This window comes from Cynara cardunculus (assembly GCF_001531365.2).
Source record: "Cynara cardunculus var. scolymus isolate 2C chromosome LG 1, CcrdV1, whole genome shotgun sequence".
NCBI classification, from domain to species: Eukaryota; Viridiplantae; Streptophyta; class Magnoliopsida; order Asterales; family Asteraceae; genus Cynara; species Cynara cardunculus.
Window position 1 is genome coordinate 22,089,771 of NC_037528.1, and position 21,572 is coordinate 22,111,342.

At 34.2% G+C, this 21,572-nt stretch overlaps 2 protein-coding genes across 3 annotated transcripts; both read left to right on the forward strand.

Annotated features, from left to right (window-relative positions):
• Positions 1-2,991: 2,991 nt before the first annotated feature.
• Positions 2,992-8,089, forward strand: LOC112524266 (vesicle-associated membrane protein 714-like). The gene is made up of 4 exons (XM_025134027.1): positions 2,992-3,333; positions 4,683-4,873; positions 6,807-6,970; positions 7,791-8,089. The coding sequence occupies exons 1-4, from the start codon at positions 3,117-3,119 to the stop codon at positions 7,879-7,881; spliced, it is 663 nt and encodes a 220-aa protein (XP_024989795.1). The 5' UTR covers positions 2,992-3,116; the 3' UTR covers positions 7,882-8,089.
• A 3,192-nt stretch (positions 8,090-11,281) lies between these two features.
• Positions 11,282-19,983, forward strand: LOC112517625 (mitochondrial fission protein ELM1). Of its 2 annotated transcripts, none has more exons than XM_025124984.1 (10): positions 11,282-11,572; positions 15,035-15,273; positions 16,327-16,423; positions 17,376-17,438; positions 17,555-17,681; positions 18,151-18,263; positions 18,698-18,761; positions 18,883-18,976; positions 19,053-19,161; positions 19,571-19,983. In XM_025124984.1, the coding sequence occupies exons 1-10, from the start codon at positions 11,387-11,389 to the stop codon at positions 19,670-19,672; spliced, it is 1,194 nt and encodes a 397-aa protein (XP_024980752.1). In that variant the 5' UTR covers positions 11,282-11,386; the 3' UTR covers positions 19,673-19,983. The 2 variants fall into 2 exon arrangements, with proteins under 2 accessions (XP_024980752.1, XP_024980744.1); XM_025124976.1 differs by having other exon boundaries at positions 11,283-11,572; positions 17,289-17,438.
• Positions 19,984-21,572: the final 1,589 nt, after the last annotated feature.

Consider the following 21,572-nt stretch of genomic DNA (forward strand, 5'->3'; position numbering starts at 1 on the left):
AATGATTTAACATCAACCAATAATAAACCAAACTTTACGCAAAGTCTAGATCAAGGACGAGTGTTACTAAAACTCAACAATAATCGCTATCTCCAAAATACGAAAATGAGTTCAAGTAGTTTTCATTTTTAATATAAAATGGTAAAAATTGAAAGAGTACTTATTTAAATCATAGTTTCTCATATAAAACATTCTTACCATAAAAACAACATCTTTCTAAAACATATGAGTTCGTGCTGAAAAGTCAATAATCCAAACACCCATTTTAACATGAAACCAAAACCCAATACTCATACAAAATGTGAATAAGGTTTAATATTCAAATAGTAAAAACATGGGAAATTTTTTTTTATCCAAAACATCAAACATGGATAAGTTCCAATATACCAAAACCATATATCATGGATAACACTTTTGTATTCAGAACATCACCTGAAAACATGGATAAAAATCAATACCTAAAACAACACCTTTCAGTAACAGAGGAGACCCATTTTCATCGATCGTGGTAAAACACAAAGTAAGTCAGTTACCAATTTGAGTTTCTCTTAAGGTTATTGAGCTCTATATACGACTCTACTGAGTACACTGCAAGGCCAAAGCTCTGTATATGACTCTAATGAGTACCACCATAAGCCTGAGGGTAACAAAGATTTTTCCTCATCCTCTAGATGAGTCTCACCACAAAAGTCGTCGATATTTGTATACGGCTCCAACGAACACCATTGCAAGACGTAGCCTCGTATATGACTCACTATAGTACCACTGCTGACTACAAGCTCTATATACGACCCAATAGGATACCACCATAAGCTCTCAAAAACCATGACTTGGTGACCGCTCACTATAAATTATAGTGAGAACATCAAAAGTTCTCACTTAAAACAATAAACATCAACCTATTAGTCCTGAAGTCCAACTCTGAGCAAGTTCACCTCTGCAATACCATATGACATCGACAACTAGGTCCCCTGAGTCTGACTCTACATGAATCTATCTCCGTAATATCGTGGTTCTTGAGTCCAACCCCACATGGGTCCCTCTTTGTAATATTGACACGACCACTATGCTTACTTGAGCATTGGTCCCAAAATGAAAACATCAAAACTCCTCACTCATCAAATGACTGACTCACATGCCTATGGATCCATTGCATTATAGTCTAAATTACATGACTACAAATAAATGACCAACAACTCAACTTTTAATTTCCAAAGAAATATGCCAAAAATGTCATGCATGTCCAAAACTCAATATTGAGTAATTTAAACCGGACAAATGTCATTACAACTCATTTGAGCCAAAATCAAGCTAATGACACCGCACTTATTTGACTATTCAAATAAAAGTCAACATAGGCAATAAAATGCATTTAATCCATGTTTATGCAAACACATGCCCTAAAGGTATGATTAACTCCAAAGATCCATCATTTGCTTTTTTTCCAAATAAAATCAACTATTTATATTTCAAAAATGCATCATAACATAAAAATATACATTTTGTAAATAGTTTATAAAAAACCATATACACTAGCAGTGTATTTCATCAAATAATGTTTATTTATACGATAAATCAACAAACTGACATACTCTTATGATTTATTTATCAAAATGTCCACAGCCTCAAATATAGGCATTTTTCACAAGATTTATAAAACTAAAAGTCCCCAAGATGCAAATCTCATCAAATAATAATGCATTTGATAAATATCAAGAAAACATCTTAAAACTCTAAAATTGACACTTTTGACATGTACATGGTTTTTACAAAACAACTTGAACTCACCTTGTTATAAGTTAGACCTAGATCCCAAATCAAATCTTTATCTTCCAATGTTGAGGGCCTGTGATATCCTAGCAAGCCTTCCAAATCTTAGCTCCAAAGCTTCCACAAGGTTTCTTCTACCACAAATACTCTCAAAGTTACACCCAAATAGCAATAAATGGAAAGGGGATGAAGAACACTTAAATCCTAGTTTGTGGTTGGAGAAGAGAAATCTTACTTTCAACTTGGTAGATCCTAGATCATCAAGAAACGCTTCCAATGGCCTTTAAAGTCGGACCTAAAGCCTCCCAAAACACTAGATTTTGAGAGAGAAAGGTGGAGAAGAAATTTGGGGGAAGAGAAAGTGAGAAAACCCCAAAACTCTGACTAAAAGATGCTCAAAAACCCGACAAGCCCGACCAACCTAACGTGAAACAAGCCAACTTAAAGCAACCCGATGTCCAATTGAGTTGCAAAGTCTTCAAACCGTAGGTAATGAGTTGAAATTGAGAAGTCATTTGGATCCAACCCAACCTGATGAACCGATATCCTTTTATTTATTGGATTAAATATGATTGTCCAGTCACTGTTAATATGTCCACTAAACAATTACACCATCATGTACCCTCTTCATATAGATATATTTTTTTTATCTTTTCTTCATCTCTATATAACTCCTTGATATATATGTTCAATAAATGTATATATATGCATATTGAGAAAAGTAGTTGAATGTGATATACTTAAGATTTAAGGAATATGGATAAGTTGTACCAAATGACTTATGATGAAAAAGAAAATATGAGTAGAGAAAACAACATATTCAATTATTCAGTGTTAGGAGAATATTTTAATATACTAAAGTATCAACCCCACCAACTCATACAGTTTGAGTTGAATTGAGATTTGTAAAAACCGCAAACATTAAGTTGAGTTATTCAAATGTTTTCAACCCAACCCTTGAGCACCCTTGCAATACCAACAATGGCTTATGCGATTTTGGTCACAGTTCCCATGTTGCGTGCCGTGCCGTGCCGTGATGCATTCCGGTCGTTCCCTCGACCATTTCCCCGGAATTTATATCTTAATGATGACAATGAAAATACGGTTATTACAATTTTACATATGATTTTTAGCCTTAAAATGTGGTAACTAAGTGCTTAAAAAGTGATCAGGCTTCTCGATTAAGGTCTCAAAATGGAAAATTTTGAACTTGTGTGACCATTTTGAAAAATAAAGAACAAAGCAAGCTTTCTCGGAGTTAGTCAACCAACAGAGGGTTCTTCGATGGTAGACGCAATCGCCAAACTTTGACTGAGCGAGAGGAGAGGTAGTAATTGGCAAAATCAATGGCGATCCTGTATGCGCTGGTGGCAAGGGGCACGACGGTGCTGGCGGAGTTCAGCGCCGTATCTGGTAACACTGGAGCAGTTGCTCGCCGGATTCTTGAGAAGTTGCCGGCGGATGTCGAATCCAGATTATGCTTCTCGCAGGAACGTTACATCTTCCATATACTCAGATCTGACTCTCTCGCCTTCCTCTGTATGGCCAACGATACCTTTGGAAGTTCGTATCTCTCCTTTCTTCCCTTACACACACTCTTACACGCGCAATCATGCTCGCATCGATCTGTTGTACGAGTTAGATCCACGTTGTATTAAGATCAGTAATTTTAGGCTGTCGGAAGTGTACAATTTTGGTTGATTGCTTCACGTACGGTTCCATTAATAGAAAATTCATGAAGAAATACATATAATATATTTGGGTAAATCATTAGCTCCCAACAATTTTACCATCATCACAATTCGTGTATGTAGCCAAAAAGAATATGGTGACTTTGGTGGTGACATTGGGGGTAGCTTACTCGATCTATTTATTCATGTATTCAAGTAATTGTCTGTTTTACCGATGAATTTCCAGTTTGGATTTTGTTTGGCACCAACAGATGATACGATTGACAGACTATCTCATGACTTCATATCACAGTTCAATATATTTAAATTCTTATGTTACGTTTGGACTTTGGATATTGTAAACCTAGCTTAGGGAACAGACAACATGCTTTTCTGTTTCAATGGAATTATGGCTTTCAAATCAGCAACTTGTGATCTCATTCAAATAGGCTTTATATGAAATCCTTGGTATTGTCATATAGTTATGCCATTCTGTTGATCCGTATATAATTATGGACACAATTGAATAGAGTTTTTTGATTTGGTTGTTAACTTGTTATCATGTTATAACTTATACGAACACAGGAAACATAAATGCAAATAACTTATGGTTACATGAACTATCTTTATAATTAAAGACACTTAGTTAAATAAGTGGAGCTAGTGCCACATGGATCATTTGATGAGGTATTAAGGTAGAATGGAACTATGCTGGAAAAATCTGGAAGGATTTTGTACACCTTCTAATTATGCAAACCAGGATGATTGGTCCACTACATATACTTGTTGGTGCATTAAGGAGACCATATTTTGTTGTTGATGTGTGTCTTATCAAAATCAAACTAACAAGCCCGTCAAAAAATGAAATAGTTGTACATGGTTTCTTGATGTTTTTTTATCCTTCGTGCAACTAACTCAAACCATTGACCTGATCGCGTTTCTTAAAATCGGCTTGACCTACAACTTCAATGATTTATCGAGTGAGATCACTCATAATCTTTGGTTCCACAAGACGACCAATCACTATTCACCATAACTATATTATCGACTATAATCAAGTAATACTCCCCCTCTTACTTTGACGTAATTATTGCGCTTTTATAGTTTGTGCTCCTAAAGCAAAGTGGTAGGGGTTTCTATGAAATTATAATTTCACATTGATCTACTAAAAAATGTCTCCTCAATTTGTTTTCACACTTGTCTTGAGTATTTGAAAATGTACTAATATATGATATTTTCCAGGAAGAATTCCATTTTCATACTTGGAGGACATCCAAATGAGGTTTATGAAAAACTATGGCAAGGTGGCACCATATGCTCCTGCTTACGCAATGAATGATGAATTTTCAAGGGTCTTGCATCAGCAGATGGAGTTTTTCTCCAGTAACCCCAGTGCAGATACACTCAACCGTGTTAGGAGTGAAGTTGGTGAGGCAAGTATTCTATTTAGGACGAGATATAAATTTACTTTTTATCGAGTAATTTGGGTCATGTGGTGACCTGGAATAATTATATTATAACTATTAAAAATAAAAATAACATTCTAACATTATTTTCATCTTCTGATGTTGTGAGTGCAAATAGGGACACCTTATTAGAAATGAACAGAATCAATCTTGGCATGATTTGTGGGGAGGGTGGGGTGTAAACATAATTATTTAAGTCTTGCGTTATGTGGAGGTACAAAAATTGTTCTTGTCATAGATGATAGGTAATGCAATCTAGGTATGCAATCATGCACCATAGGCAACCGTGATATGTTAGCTTCATATTTGTCATAACCTTTGTGATACTAATGAACAGATATGATTGATCTTACTATATGTTTCTCATAGCAATTCATTATTTACAACTGCAATATCAATTCACAAACTGACAGCATTGATTACAAGTACTTCACATCTAGGAAATTAGATTTACTATAAATGTTTGATTAAGCAAATTAGTTGATACAAGGAATACCGAATACGTTTAAGTCACATTCTATTTGTGTTAGTTGTCTTTGAGTCACATTCTACTGTCAATTCTCAACTCCTATGTGCATAACTTAGGTATATGGACACTTAGCCACTTGGCATTAATAATTATGAATCCCATTTTATGTGCATCAATTCCTGGGTATTCTGTTCCCTGCCAGATCTTTGCATGTTTCTTGAAATGTTGCAGATTTGGGCCAGCGGGACCATTGCTGAATGCTACAAAGTGTGCGGGTTTGGTTTTCTGGCTTTGATGAGTGTTTAGTCTACTAGAGTTGCTTAGGTATATTTTTATTTTTATTTTATCATAGGAATGTGAACTTGTAAAATGGTGATTATAGCATGTTTGTTAAAACTCATATACGTATGATGGTGGTGGCAAGAATAAGGGATAAAATATGATTTAAGTTGGAACATTATTCTAAGAAAATAATGTTAATCGACAATATCATGTTCTGAAGTCTGGTTTGTATGCTTGTTTAGCTTTACTACAAATATATTTGATTTTGCAAAATATGACAGGATTAGAAAGCACAATTTAGGTAGAGGTCCTCGTTCTCATGATGAGTTCGAGTTGTACTCTTTTCGAGCCTGATATGTTTGGTTAGGGACATGCATTTAATGGGTTTCTAACTGGAGCACAATAGGTAGAAAAATCATATAGTTTTTTAAGTATCTGGATACTAAATATGAGCTTTACCTGGTCAAATTCATGTTTGGGTTTCTGCTTCTGTCAGTGCAAGACAACTATCAGTTCCAACTAAAAATAAAATTTACGTATTAGAATTCAAGTCCTGTTTCAAATAAACACGGCTGTTTAAGTTATGATGTGTATGAGTTTTTACATCTTATATTGCATCTCATTTACTTGTTACCTGTATTTCTGAATGTATCCTTGTCATGGACCTGTGGACTTTATTTCATTGAAGCATCCCCAAATCTAGCTGTCTTCTCTATATTATAGAGATCTTCTGGTATAGTATGATTAGAGGTGGCAAAACAGGTGGGTTGAATAACAGGTCAAAATGGGTAATATTTAAGTGCGATTGCCGGGTTGGCTCGTCGACACCTTTTTGTCATTTTTGGATATATATTTAATGTATAAAACTTGATTACAAAAACTATGTAATTAAAATAATAATATAGTGTTCTGAAATAATATGTCTAGGAGGTTGAAATTGAATATCCTTTAGACTACTTTCGACCCATTTAACATGTTTCCTTTGTAACTATTTTTTCTGTTTTACCTGTTTTCATACAAAAGAGTTGCAACAGACACCTCGAAGTAAGATGAGACTATGAGGCTGTTTCAATTTTATTTTTTATTCCTTTGCTTTTTTTGATTTCTTAAGACCTATTATAATAACAATGATCACATATGTGTATTCAGGTACGTACCATTATGGTGGATAACATTGACAAGATATTAGAGAGAGGTGATAGGATTGAGCTGCTTGTTGATAAAACTTCAACAATGCAAGACAGTGCCTTTCATTTTAAGAAACAATCTAAGCGACTTCGTAGAGCTCTTTGGATGAAAAATGCCAAGCTACTGTAAGTAATCTCTACCAATATTAGCTGACACTTCTTTACTATTTATCCATTACATTATATGCCACGTGGAGAATGTTTTAAGCTGATCACCATCCCTCATAGAATGCATAGTCAATAAGAGATCATTTGGTAAGTCCCATTGTCCTATATCTGCCCATACAGTTAAGTGAATCACTATTTACGAGCATATATGTATATATTTGGTACCTTGTAATCATTAGCCATCAGAAATCTCCTGCAACTTCTCATGACTGCTGATTTCTTATATGACATTGTGTGAAGGCATGCCAATCCATGGCCTTGTGCCTTTACTGATTCTGTTTACAATATTGTTATGCTTTGTAATGATACATAGACGAGATCTGAAACTAAAAACATATAGAAATGGTGTTATCTTGTGTTTGAAACCGCCATTAGCCTAGCGTTACTTGGTAACCCTCCTTTCTGAAGATCAGAGGTTCAGTCTCACCAACGATGAGAATTATGTATGAGTTTAATTTGCAGTATGTAAATACTATATACTTTAAAAAGGAAAAATGTTAACCTCATTAAAGTGAGTCAACTAGTGTATGCATGCTTTTTTCTTCTTCTGGTCATAAACCAAGTAAAACATGATTTCTATTTTTGGTTTTGATTTTAGATATTCTTCCTTTTTGGGAAAAAAAGAATAAGGACACTAAACAAGTGTGGCTTTTGTTATCAAACAATAACCATAACTTTGTTTACATTTTTTTTTAAATGTAACCGAAAACAGAAAATGTAAATGGTATTAAAGGATACAAAAGCATCGATCTCACTCTTATATTGCGATATGTTTCAGGGCTTTATTGACGGCCGTGATATTTCTATTATTGTACATAATAGTTGCGGCTTGCTGCGGAGGCATCACTCTGCCTTCTTGTAGATCATAACTTGTTTTGGTTGAGGTATGCGATAGACACTCTCCAATGGTTTATTAGTTGCATGAGCTTCTGTTTTGTTGGATTGTGTATATGAGTTCTACATATTGGTTTTGTGAAACCATTTGACTTGGTCATCGGCACCTTTCTCTTGTCCCTTTGTAAATTACACAAATATCCATCTAGTGTTGATACTTAAATTTTCAGGTCCAATTTTTGTGTCTTAATTTCGTATTCTGATAACCAGACGTCTTGAGTTGGAATTCATTTTCCTCATGTCGTCTAATATGTCGTTTAGGGTGCGTGGATGTGATTGGATGGGCGAGAGTGAGATAGACGTGTGAAAAAAATTATGATAGGTTTTAGGGTTTTGATTTAACATGAGTAGTTTATTTTTTTTTACCAATCTTGTCTGGCTTTCTCAATCGTTGTTTCACTTATTTTGATGGGACATAAAAATGCATTTTGCCTATCAAATCTCAGCCTAATGTCATGGCACACATGTGATAACCAGTTTTTGTTATGTTATGTTCCGTGTACCAACCATATTTTTATGTGCATGATGGTTTATCGAATAAGATCTAATGGTCTATTTTATAATTTTTGAGCGGTGTGTTGAACATTTGACGATGAAATCTTATTAAATAGGGAAAACATTGCATTATTTAGAGAATGAATAATGTTATATGGCGCACGAAGAAATGAATGTATGATTGTATGGACCGAGACAAGGGAGATCGTGTAGGAATTGCAACGGATCGGGTTCGGGTCGGTTATCGGTATCCCCGTCCCCGGAACCGATAACCAAAACCATCCTTGTAACCGTCTCGATCGCCTTCCGGATCTTATCAGGGGCCCGTGGTTTCACCGATCCTGTTGGGGAACCCGTTAAGGGTAAAAATCCCTGTTCATCGTTGGTTATACCCAAACCCTGATACAAAATTGGCCCGAAGAAATTACAATATGTTGATTACAATTTTTTTTAAACTTGCAAGTCTAAATGTCTCAAACACAATAAAACCAATTACGAACAATGTCTTAAATTACAATATAAAAGTAAATAGAAATTGAAATGTCTTTCAACTAACATCAAGATTTTATGATTCGACAAATAAAATAGACTTTTCATGAGACTTATTTGGGGTGTTAATGTAAAGTGGATAAAAGTCTTTTATACTATAATATTAGTATTTTTCTTTTAATGATATTATATATATACACACATATATCGGGTCGGGCCGGGCCGGGCCGATGATCACTCTCCCAGTTCCCCGAAAAAATCCATGAATATGTCCCCTATCCCTGTCTTGTTCTTGGAAAGAGGTCCCCCGAACCCGACCTAAAAAGTTTGGTTTTCAGTTTTCATCATCGTTTTCGGGGTTTTTTTTGCCCATCCCTAAGATCGTGAGAGTGAAGAGATTTGATATTATAAACAAAACCAAAACAAGTGATGAAAAGTGTTGGTCGTCTTCAACTATATTGAATTGTTTTTTGCTAGGGATAGCAAAAGAAAAACGATATATATATATATATATATATATATATATACACATTAAAATTTAAGACTTTTATCTATTTTATTTCAATACCTCAAATAAGGTTCACGAAAAAATATAGTTTATTTGTCTAATCGTGAGCGTGATGTTAGTTCTATAATGTTTGAATTCCTGTTTACTTTTATTTTGTAATCTAAGACATTGTCCGTAAGTGGTTTGATTATGTTTGAGACATTTAGACTTACATATTTAAAAATTTGTAATTTATTTTTAGTTGTGAAAATTAACATATTGTAATTTTTTTCAGATAACTTCGGGTTTCGGGTTCGAGAATAACCAACGATGAATGGGTAAACCAACGGGAAAAAGCGGACTTTTACCCTTAACGGGTTTAACCAATGGGGATCAAGAAACCACGGAGACCCAGCGGGGATCGGGAGGGTTACAGTGACGGTTTTAGTTATCGGTTTCGGGGACGGGGATACCAATAACCGGCCCGAACTTGACCTGTTGCCATTCCTATTTTTTGCAACTATGCTAATCCTAACCCTATGCTAATCCTGACAAAGACGACCGTAAGACATCAACACTGATAAACTTAATGACCACAATTGTTGTGGACGTCTAGAATCGACTTCAGACTAAATGATATTCCGCCATATTCCTCTATGCCTCAACCATTGCACCAATAACACCCTAACACAACTAATTTATATTGATTTCTTAGTAATGTACGATGTTATTATTAATTTTGTTTGAAAAAAGGTATTTAATAAAATTATTTTCCTTCCTAGAAGGGAAGTTCGAAAATGCATTTTATTGGTTTGAAATCTTAACCAAAATAAAACATTAGATACATATTTCCATTAGTATCGGGTGAAAAGTTTAGGAGCACGTAAGGATTCGAATGCTTATCCGGTACGTGTTTATTCATATAAGTTAATATTTTTACTAATAAGTATGTAACAGTTTACTTTCTAAGCGTTAACTGGGTAATAGTCATCAACTTTACTTACCGGGTAAAACTCTCGGTCCTTGACATCGCTCTTACCGGAAAAAAAAATTTAGTTCTTGTCATGTTCATCCAGTAAGGTAAATGACCCGATATGTGCTTCCGGGTAATATTTAGTAAATGACCCCTAAATGAATTTGAAATATGTTAGGGTGTCAACTTTGTTTTATGTCCAGTGTCTCGTACATCTGTGTTACAAAACAAAATCATGTTTTTGATATTTAACGTAAATGAAGGTGAAAAGTTATCTGATTTATCTTTCAACATGTTGATAAACATGATATTTCCTGTTCGAATTTGTTGAAATGGCCACTTTGGGTTGCACGAAATTTTTTATAACAAAGATTTTGTCATAATCAAGTAGATGTGGTCTGTTACTTTGAACTCACTCGGTTAATTTAGTTAATAAAAAACCAAATATCATAATTTATTTAAAAATAGAGTTAAAAGGCAAATCTAGTCCATGTCGTTCACAAAAATTAACGACTACCGTTTCTCGAAATAATGTTTAAGGAAAGACATTCATGTAGTTTTATTTTTGTAATGGATCTGAATTGCTAATAACACCATCTTATAGAAAGTAAAGGGTGAAGAAGGATTAATGGACGAAACTGCCTTCATTTACGACAGTTTAGAAGATAGTGTCACTAGTAGGAAACTAGGAACCCACTTCATTATTTACGTTGTATTTGATAAAAACTCTTAAAAACCATTTATTATGTACAAAGAACCGTTTATTAATGAATATTACTGATTAGCAAAAACTCTTAAAAACCATTTATTATGTATAAAGAACCGTTTATGCAAGAATACAAACTCAGACTCCGTTCGACTACCGAGCCATGACTCGCAACTCACTCGATAAAGATACTGAGTCGCAAGTGCCGTGTCGTTTACAAATAGGAAACGTCCTCCGCCACCGTTGTTCGATAATTCAGATTCAGCATCCTGTGTATCAGGGTTTTGAAGTCAAGTAAACGATCAATTTGGGGCGTTAAACAATACGCTGATGAAGCCAATTAGGCTTCCGGAACCGCCGGGTAGTCCACCGAGAGGGGTACCGGATATCTTCGAAGGCGGGGTTTATGGTGTTGTCAAGCGGGCTATTATAATCGGTAACGGTTTCCAGGCATCGGAGAATCAGAGTATTGGTTTAGTTAGAGCGCTTGGATTTTCGGAAAGACAAACTCTATATGTAAGTTCTGATTTTGTGTCTTTCAAATTTACAACTCTTTTTCATGAAATTTGAAGCTGTAAGTGTAATTGTTCAGTATGTAGCTTAAACATATGTGTTTATGTACTTCAAATTTGATTTTATTAGGCATAGGATATTTGACTAGAGTATTTAGATTATGGAAGGAAACTCCCTTCCTTTCCTAAAAGGAGATGCACATCGAGCTATTATCTCAAATCAGTTAAATGATCTAATTTTCAACTTCGAAGTTAATGTGATTTCTGCAACATTGATAACAGCATGAATCTCTGTTGAAGAACTAGAATTGGAATGCTGGGGGTGTTAGATTTGTTATATCGTTTGTTGATGATCCTCTTTAGTTTGGAAGCATCTGGGGTCTTGTGATACCTTACACCTGATGGATCCTTGACTGATATCAATTTTGCATTTGAACACTAAGGTTGACTTACAAAAGGAGGCACAAGTTCAACTCTTCTTCTTGGGACCAAGGGAACAATGTGATTTTGATTTTATTATTTAGAGTTATCTGCAATAATTCGGACGAATCTGTTATAAAACAGGAATTTCTGTTTCCATGGTTGCTTGATTATGAGTTGCTTGTGAGCAGCTATGTGTTGACCACTGAACAAATTTGGTTAAGGGACAGAGTTATGTGTTAGCAGCAACTTATTGACATTTGATAAACTCACAGCATCCTGCCTGTTCAAAAGTTACACCGGGCTAATTGGCTGCTTATGAGTATTGATTAGTGGACACTGGACACATAACCTGCAGTACACTCTGCCAATGTAAGTCCAGTAAGAAAAGTTTTGTATGATATGTGTTATGGTGAGTTCGAAATCTAATCGACTTGGCGGTGAATTGTTTTGGTGAGAAAGACATTTGGCTAGATATTTGGCTAGATATGTGGTCATGCACTTGGGGCTAATGATTAATAAAGATTGTTAGCATCTGATGTCTCTTTATCTTTTAAGCCAGTGTGTCCTATGCTACTCACTTGACTTCTCACTGCGGAATCATAGTCGCAACCCGGAATAATATTAAGATCCACACTTCTCACTGGACTTCTCACTGTGATGAAGAGATGTTGGAAAAAAAGGTGGATATATGCTTTCTTGATGGCCCTCTTTGGAATTTAGAAATGGGAGTAAGACTGTTAATTATAGGTGATGTTTGTTTACATCTGAATGGGTTGTGTGACCTGGACCTCTGAATCAGTTAGAGGCCAACCCGTTTGTAAAAACGGTTTCTGAATGGCAGAATGGTTAAGAGAGAAAAAAAACCCTATCTAGAGGAACCACTGAGTCATATTTTTTTATTTTGACAAATTTGACCTACTTCCAAGAGACGCACATTTTTTTTCTTCGTCTCCTTTCGATTTCTTCATGTCTGCCCGGATAAGTACATCACCTCTCATCCTTCTCTTTGTTTTTTTGTTCAATTTGCTGTTCAATTACAGGTTCAGAACTTCAGATGTGTTTGATTTTCAGTTTAGAGTTTCGTTCTAGTCAATTTACAACTTTTGAAGTTCTTGTTGTTTGATATTCAATTTATTATCAATATGTTGAACTCGTCGGTTGACTTGCCAATTTGCATCAGTTCTGCTGATTTGCATTGAGCTGCTTGTTCTTTGTATTTTGGGGTCTAAAGATACTGAATTCTGTTTTGGTGTTTTACCAATCAAAGCTTTTTGATAGGAAAATGACAATGAATACCATGATGGCCCTTTATACTTGGAATAAATAGTGCTCAATAGTTTAGTGCAGAACATCACATATGACTTGTGTTGCAATAACCATGCGCAAATATGGAAATGAAACAGAACAGAAGTGCAGAATAAAAATGAATAATGTGTTAAAAATGTGCAAAATATATTATGTTGCAAAAATTAACTCAGAAACTTCATATGTATTTTACTTCCCAGATCTAGTTAACTCGTGTGCAATTAGCATAAGTAATGTAAATAAGAAGATACTCTATGCAAACATCTAATTATGCAGTAAGCTACTCTAATTTATAGAAGCAGATTTAAAAAGGTAGAATCATATCATATATGTAAGCGAGTGCAAGAAACTAATATGAAGCAAGACCAAAATGCAATATCCTAACAACAAAAAACAAACGATAGGGGAACGAACAATTTGCAAATTAAATTCATACCCGATGACATATTTTTTGGTTAAAATTTTATGATTGAAAATGTAATTTTCTGTGTTTTTTCCTTTCAGGATGGCCTTTGAATTGAAATATTAGCAGCAAAATATTTAGGACAACAACAAATAGTTTTTCTTTTTCATCCATAGTTGCTTTTATGCATGGCCTTTATAGTGCTCTGTCGTTTACTACTTGTTTAAATCGATTCTTGGACTTTTGGTTTTTAGCTGCTTATCTCTCGATGGCAAATAACTTCCGTACGTGAATACGTGATTGATTATGCAATGAGAGTATGCTGCTTATGCAGTAACTTTAGTTGTCAGAATATGAAAGAGGAACGGCTCTGAAGCAAATCAAATGAGAACAACACATAAAAAATTGAGCAAGAACTTTAAAAATTGAATGAAAAAATCAAAAGAAACCCTAAGCTACAAATCAACAGCAAATCAAACACATCTGAGCATGTAAGTAAACTGAAAAGTCAAACAAATTGAAAGAGGAGGATGTGAGTAGTGAGAGTGATGTACTTACCAGTGCAGTTTTGAAGAAATCAGAAGGATAAGACAAATACGGCTCTCTTGAAGGTTGGGCAATTTTGTGAAAATGAAAAATGTATATCCCAGTAGAATCTTTCAGTTATAAGGTAGTGGTTTTTTCACTTAATCATTTAGTCATTCTGAGGCCTCTGTTCTTTTTTCTTTTTAAAACAAATGAGCCTGGCCTCTTTACTAATTCAGAGGTTCCCGTCATTCAGATGTAAACAAACACCGCCACAGTTATGCTAGATTCATTCAAAGTCAAATTTGCATCATATAATGTTTAGTAGGCACCAGTAAACTGGGTCATTGGCTCATTTCACTCATCATCGACTGATCTGTTGTATTCTATATCTCTTCCTATGCAACTTTAGTGGTGTTTTAGCATTTTACATGCTCATTTGTATATGTGTTTGACCATGTGTTCTAGGAGTTAAGCTTCATCCTGAAACTCTAGAATCAATGGGGGCTAGGAAGGCATGTTATGAGTTAGTTGATATTCTTATTGCTATGTGACATGATCAAGTAATTCACAATCATGTCGTTGTCATTGATAACTTTGTGCGGGTATGTCCAAATGGACCCAGTCCCAAGGCTCTTGTTAAAGCAGATGATTGATTGTATACTGAATTCTGGGAATCATATGACGTAATGCAGTATATTGTTAAGGTGCAACAGTATACTGGGGAAACAATCAGTACTTTTTATGTGCCTATGTATTTGTCTTGCCCGTGCAGAAAATTTCACATTGTTCTTCTGGCAATGCATGCAGCGTGTTACAAGGCCAAGAGGAGGTGTCAATGAATGGCTGCACTGGCTCCCAGTTTCTCTCCATAAACAGATATACTACATTATCAGGCTGATTTATGGTTATTCACGAGTTCTTTTTACAAGCAGAGGGAAGAGAGTTCAATCTTTGGCTGGAGAAAACGGTGGAAGTGTAGGCTTGTCATCTATACTTGAAGCAGATGTGAGGTCAATAGTAACAATGGCCAAGGGAACTGCTGAGAAGTGAGCCTTTCTCTTATATCACCATCATACTTATGTACATTCTTCAAGTTTAATTTTAAATCTGTTTATGTTTAAATAATAGATAACTGCATGGAATACTTTTAAGTGATTATTTGGTCCAGTTGGAGAATGATAGATAAGCATATACACATTGCTGGTTAATGCAGCAGAAACCTATCTCCGCGGGGACTTCTCTATATTACAGAAGTTGGTATAGTGAATTAGTGTTACACATAATCTAAAATTTTAAATACAATTAATTAAAAAACTAGTCTTGGACTTGGAGGTGGGCAGATAAATTCAGCCAGATCCATTCAGCAGTAATAACAATGGCCATACATATGATCTGAAAATCTAATTACCTATTCATTAAATAAGGCTTGGAGATGGGGATAATTTCAGTTAGATCCTTTGAACAGTAATGACACTGCATGAACTAAAAGCAAAATACTCACTTGTAATGTGGCAAATAAACTTAAGTACTTCATTTGCTGCAGAAAATAAACTTGGTTAGAAGTAACACTAATGTTGGAGCATGACTGACAAGAAACAAAAAAGTATCATTTGCTATCCAATTCATGCAGCATGTGAAGTGTGGGTGAGTGCATGTCAAACCTTTAATAGAGCAACATTTTAGTTGCTGCATTTCATTTGTTGTATGAATCATTCTATTAGAGTGAGTATTACTTGCTACATATATTATATGATTGTGTAAAGAAAGCACTGTTTAATACATTATATATTATTACAAATATCTGCAAATCCAAGGTGGAATGCATTTAACATTGGCAAGTCAAGGTTCAGTGTGTGATTCTCCATATTTTCGAGTTTAGAACAAAATAAATCCCCAAATTGTCCTTATTGAATGAGCTGTTTGGGGATAAGTAAACATAATGAGGGTGTCATCAACCTTGGCAAAAAAACAATGGTGTGTGTTGGAATCTTTTTCAAAATAATAAGTTGAAAAATATAGCCTGTTCAGTTTTCTGTAGCTCAAGGTAACATGATTTTGTTATGTATTTTATCAATAAACTTCTCTTGCTTCTTTTTTAGGGATGGACCTTTATTGGTGGTTGCATGTGGCAGAGACACCATATCAATTGCGAGCTCTATAAAAAGGCTAGCATCTGACAATGTGTTTGTTGTTCAGGTGGGTTTACTAGGACCTTAATCTGTGCTAGGCGGTTACCAGTTTTTTTCTTTCATAAACCAATGCAATAAACATTTTTATCTTTGTGATGGAACAACAATTATCTGTTCTAAAGCTTGTGTCTCCTCCTTCCATCCAACTTCTTTGAGCTCATTCTTTCTTGAAATTCATTGTGGCCTAGTGATGCTCTTCATATATTTAAGTTTTTTCGCATTGCTTGATCTCCCAACTTCAGTCACATTAACAGTGGGTAGCAGCCTAGATGCTAGGTCATTATGATATCTACCTCACGAAGATATCATTAAATGTAGCTCATTCTTATGGAGAAATGACAAAATATATCTTTTGTGATAACAATTATATGAGCATTTGACATTGTTCACATGAATATATGTATATATATATGTGTGTGTGTGTGTATATATATATTATATTCTTGTGCAACTCTGCAGGATTCTCAAATGTCTGGTATCTGATATATGTCTGCTGCCTTCTGCCCATGAGTGAATCTTTAAGCTACCTTGGTGACTGGTCATGTTTTCAGATGCTTTACTCATGGTATTGGTGGATCAGGTGAAGCATTATGTAGTGATAGGCTGCTTTAGTGAGAGATAATGTTATTGCCCTCTGCCACTTACGCTAGTTAGAATGATTATAATATGGAACTGCATGGAGGGATCCTGTTCTCAATTCTTTGCATTTGCTAATTGTTTTAAGCAGATTAATGCCAGTTCGTCTTGTCAAAGAATATCAAAGTTCTACAAATTAGTTATGATTAATTGCATGGTTTGTACTACTACTGGAAATTCTTTTGGAGCATAAATACATCTGAATCTTCTCATTCTTTTTGACAATCTGGTTTCAGATTCAACATCCACGAACACAGTTGAGTAGGTTTGACTTGGTGGTCGCTCCCCAACATGATTACTTTGCTCTGACTCCTCTTGCACAGGAGCAGGTTCCACGGTTCTTACACAAGTGGATTACTCCTGACGAGCCCCCTAATAAGAATGTGGTATGCATCTCAATCCCACATAGTAAATTTGGTTGATGTTGTGTTTTTCCGATGAAGGGGTTTTGGTCCCAGAGAATGCTAGTTGAGTGCTTAGCTATTGCTCCACACTTTCTCAGGTTCTTACTGTGGGAGCTCTGCATCAAGTTGATTCTGCTGCACTTCGCAGTGCAGCTATCACCTGGCATGATGAGTTTGCACCGTTGCCGAAACCCTTGATCGTGGTTAATATTGGGGGACCTACAAGTAAGTATTTCTATATTATTCTAATTGTATCTGATAGGAAATTGTCATTTTGACCATGATATGATTGCTAAACCGTGCCTCATTTTTGGTCTTTTCATCTCGCTTTTACATAGAATTGTTTTTGAGTCTCTGCTTGGAATACCTGCTCTTCATATGTTAGTTGTTGTCCTTAGTTTTATTTGTTTTTAATTTAATATAATTGGTAGATGGAAGTTTTGATTTAGTTATCTTCTCTGGTTGGTGAAGTACAGATATATCAACATTTCTGTCATTTAAGGATGGTCATCTGTTCTGTATCTTGTCGTAGAATTATTTCTATTGCTGTTATTAGCATGGTTGGGAGTTAAATATACTTGTATTGTTAGTAATAAATTTTCATTATTAAATATTAGAAGGTTCACATTCTCCTGCTGTTTTTGTGCAGATTCAAGTAATTGTAAACTTCTGATATTCTCTGAGTTTTTTGTAGGACGTTGTAGATACAGTATGGACCTTGCGAAGCAGTTAACAACCTATTTGCGTGACGTTCTTGATAGCTGTGGGAGTGTAAGAATTTCTTTCTCAAGGAGGACTCCGGATAAGGTACCACACCATTTGGGTGAATCTGTAGCTAATCATCAAATTTACCATCAAACTTGTCACATTTTCTTTTATAAAAAGACATGGAGTAATGCACATTTTTTCTCCTAATAATCACATTTTCCTCTTTCGGAAAGGGAAAGATGAAGAGTTTGATGGCCTCCAAATTCTCGTACCACTAATTGACGAGAACAATGAGGTCTAACCAAAACTCAATCCGAGTTATTCTGTCCATATGTATACATTTATGTATATATGAACAATGCATTTACACCTATTTTTATTTAATCTTTCCTTGCATCAAGGCTCTAGATCAATCATTCTTTCTGGAAATATCTTTGAAACATTCTCATAATTGACAGGTTGCAGCTATTGTGTCATCTATTATTGTGGAATGTGTCATCTATTATTGTGGGCTTATGGGCTAATATTAACAGGTTGCAGCTATTGTGCGAAAAGAACTCAAAGACCTGCCAAAAGTCTATGTATGGAATGGTGAAGGTAATCTCAGCTGAATAATAATATCTTTGAAACATTCTCATAATTGAAATTTCCAATTATTTTGATCGGTTTTGCTACTGTTGTTCTTTAACATTTAAGGTTTTGTATCTTGTCAATGTAGAACCAAATCCGCACATGGGACATCTAGCTTGGGCAGATGCTTTCATTGTCACTGCAGATTCAGTCAGCATGTTGAGCGAAGCCTGCAGTACTGGGTATGCCTAAAATGGAACATGAACAAAAGACTCCTCCATATTCACAGATATATAACATTGCTCTACCTCTTTCCAGGAAGCCTGTATATGTAGTTGGAGCTGAGCGGTGTAAATGGAAATTCAGCGAATTTCATAAAGCTCTAAGAGAAAGAGGTCTGGTTCGGCCATTTACAGGCCTCGAGGATGTAAGTTGGCAGCCACTATCAACTCGTTGAGATTCATATTATCTTCATATAGGAAAACACACAACATTTCACCTTTCCTCATGGGGTGATTGACTTTCCGAATCATTTTAATCGGCTTTTTGTTGTTATTCTGAAACTGCAAAAAGAACACTGCACTTTAAAAGAACCATCATATATCAATATTGCTACAATCATTCGTTCTTGCAACAAACTAATTACAATGGTTCAACAAGTTAAAGATAAGCTGATGTTTTCAGTTTACTCTTTTTTCAATATACGACAAATACTGACGCAATAGGTGTGGCTGGGTTCTACTGGATCCCGCTGGGCCATTGACCCTTTGTTTTGTTTTTTTCAATATACTCTGCATTCAATCCAAGTCATAATTTGACATGTGAAAACCTTTTAGATGTCGGAAAGCTGGAGTTACCCACCTCTAAATGACACTGCAGAGGCTGCAAATCGTGTACATGAAGCACTTGCTGACCGAGGATGGAGATTGCGGCCATAGGAAGGATCACCTTGGGTTTTTTCTTGTTGCTTAATCTGCAACATCTACTACACAAGATTGGTGCAGATATAGCCGACTTTTTGTTTCTTTTGTTATGCATAGGCGGATTATAGATATAGTTTGGGTACAATTGCAAACGCCTTTACTGTGAAAAGAAAAACCTTGAGGGGAGGGATAGAGATTGATTCGTGTTCTTTCGACTATACTTATTTGTGGAAAGTGAAGTTAATAAAACATGGCTGTATCATTCAAACCGTTTGTTGTCGAGAACATCACTTTCTACCGGTAACTAATCAAGCATATGGTATTGATTACGATGAGACTTTTGCTCTTGGTGCTCGAGTCGCCTTCATTTGTAGCCTACTTGCCATTTCTGTAACCTTCTATCAGATGGATTCGGAAAATGCATTTTGGTCATCCCATATCGGTAAATTTGTTCTTTAAGTTTTATATATTTTATCGATGTATAAAGTTATTTTTGAAATTTAAATAGTAAACAAATTAGAATTATCATTTAATTTGCCTTGAAATGTAATATTTATTAATTAAGAATGACCATTTTAATTTCAACGATATTTCACTAAATAGCTATTTTAAATTAAGTGATAATTATTTATTGATTATAAAATATATATTTGTATTATATAATTATTATGGTTTAATATAATGGTATATAAATAAATAAATATATTATTTTTTATTATCATACTATTAAAGATGTTTTTTAATGTTATTATTAGTGTATGGTTGGAGTTGATTTTTTCAGTGTTCCATGAACTCATCATTCCTTAATGTTTTATTTTTAATGGTTGTTGGGTTAAAGATAGTCTTACGAAGGTTTTTATAAAAACTTAATTTTCATATTTTTCATGTCATATCATTTATAACTCATTCAATTAGATAAGAGTTTAAATAACAGTTGATATATATATATATATATATACACGAAAATGTTATAATATTGAAATTTTAGTCTATTCACCTAAAAAATGTATATATAAAAATACAAGAAATGGTTGTTAAAATTAAACAAATATATGTCAATTTTAACTTACAAATACATATCAAGATCTAAAAATAAATTAAAAAAAAACTAAATAGTTATCTACAAATATATAAATACTATAATATGATAATAAAAACAGAAAATGGTAGAGAAAATAAAAAATGATAAATGTAATGATAAAAAATAATGATGATAAGAGATGAAAGAGAAAAAAAGTGACCAATGATATAACATACTTTTTAGTAGGTAAGTAGAGAGGTGTGCATATAGCAACACCCATAATATATTATGTACTTTTTATTATTATTGTGATATATATATATATATATTATTTAATTTATAGCTTATTACTATTTTTTGTATATATATACACAAATACTATATATTATATGATTATTTATTTTATTATATAACAATAATTAAAGTATAATTCATTTTTTATTACTATTAAAGAACATAATATAAGTACAAACTCTGGTAAAATTTTAAACTGTTTTAACTAATTATATTATTAGACTCGAAATAACGTTGTAATATAATTACTTTGAAAATGTAATATTTTATATAAGTTGTAATTCATAAAAATTGGATTATTTTAATATTTTCAAAATGCTATAATATAAATCTTTTATATAATACTTAATTATCAAAAATAATAATTAAGAAAAAGTAAAGTTTTTAGGGAACATTATTAGGAAAAGGAGAAGAAAAAATATGATGTTTTCTTTAAAAAAGTTACTAGAAAAAAATTATCGCTTTTTTAGAAAAATATAATATAAGGGAGAAAAACATGTGATCCTTTTGACGATAACAGAAGATACTCGTACAATGCAGCGAAACACATCTCGATTTTAATGTTTTATCTTATTATTTGTTTCTGTCGATGTTATAATA

Bases quoted from the DNA above. Each gene is read 5' to 3' on its own strand.
- LOC112524266 (XM_025134027.1), top strand. From the start codon at position 3,117: ATGGCGATCCTGTATGCGCTGGTGGCAAGGGGCACGACGGTGCTGGCG. The intron at 3,334-4,682 runs GTTCGTATCTCT...GATATTTTCCAG, and splicing joins GGCCAACGATACCTTTGGAA to GAAGAATTCCATTTTCATAC. The intron at 4,874-6,806 runs GCAAGTATTCTA...ATGTGTATTCAG, and splicing joins TTAGGAGTGAAGTTGGTGAG to GTACGTACCATTATGGTGGA.
- LOC112517625 (XM_025124976.1), top strand. From the start codon at position 11,387: ATGAAGCCAATTAGGCTTCCGGAACCGCCGGGTAGTCCACCGAGAGGG. The intron at 16,424-17,288 runs GTGGGTTTACTA...ATCTGGTTTCAG, and splicing joins ACAATGTGTTTGTTGTTCAG to ATTCAACATCCACGAACACA. The intron at 18,977-19,052 runs GTATGCCTAAAA...ACCTCTTTCCAG, and splicing joins AGCGAAGCCTGCAGTACTGG to GAAGCCTGTATATGTAGTTG.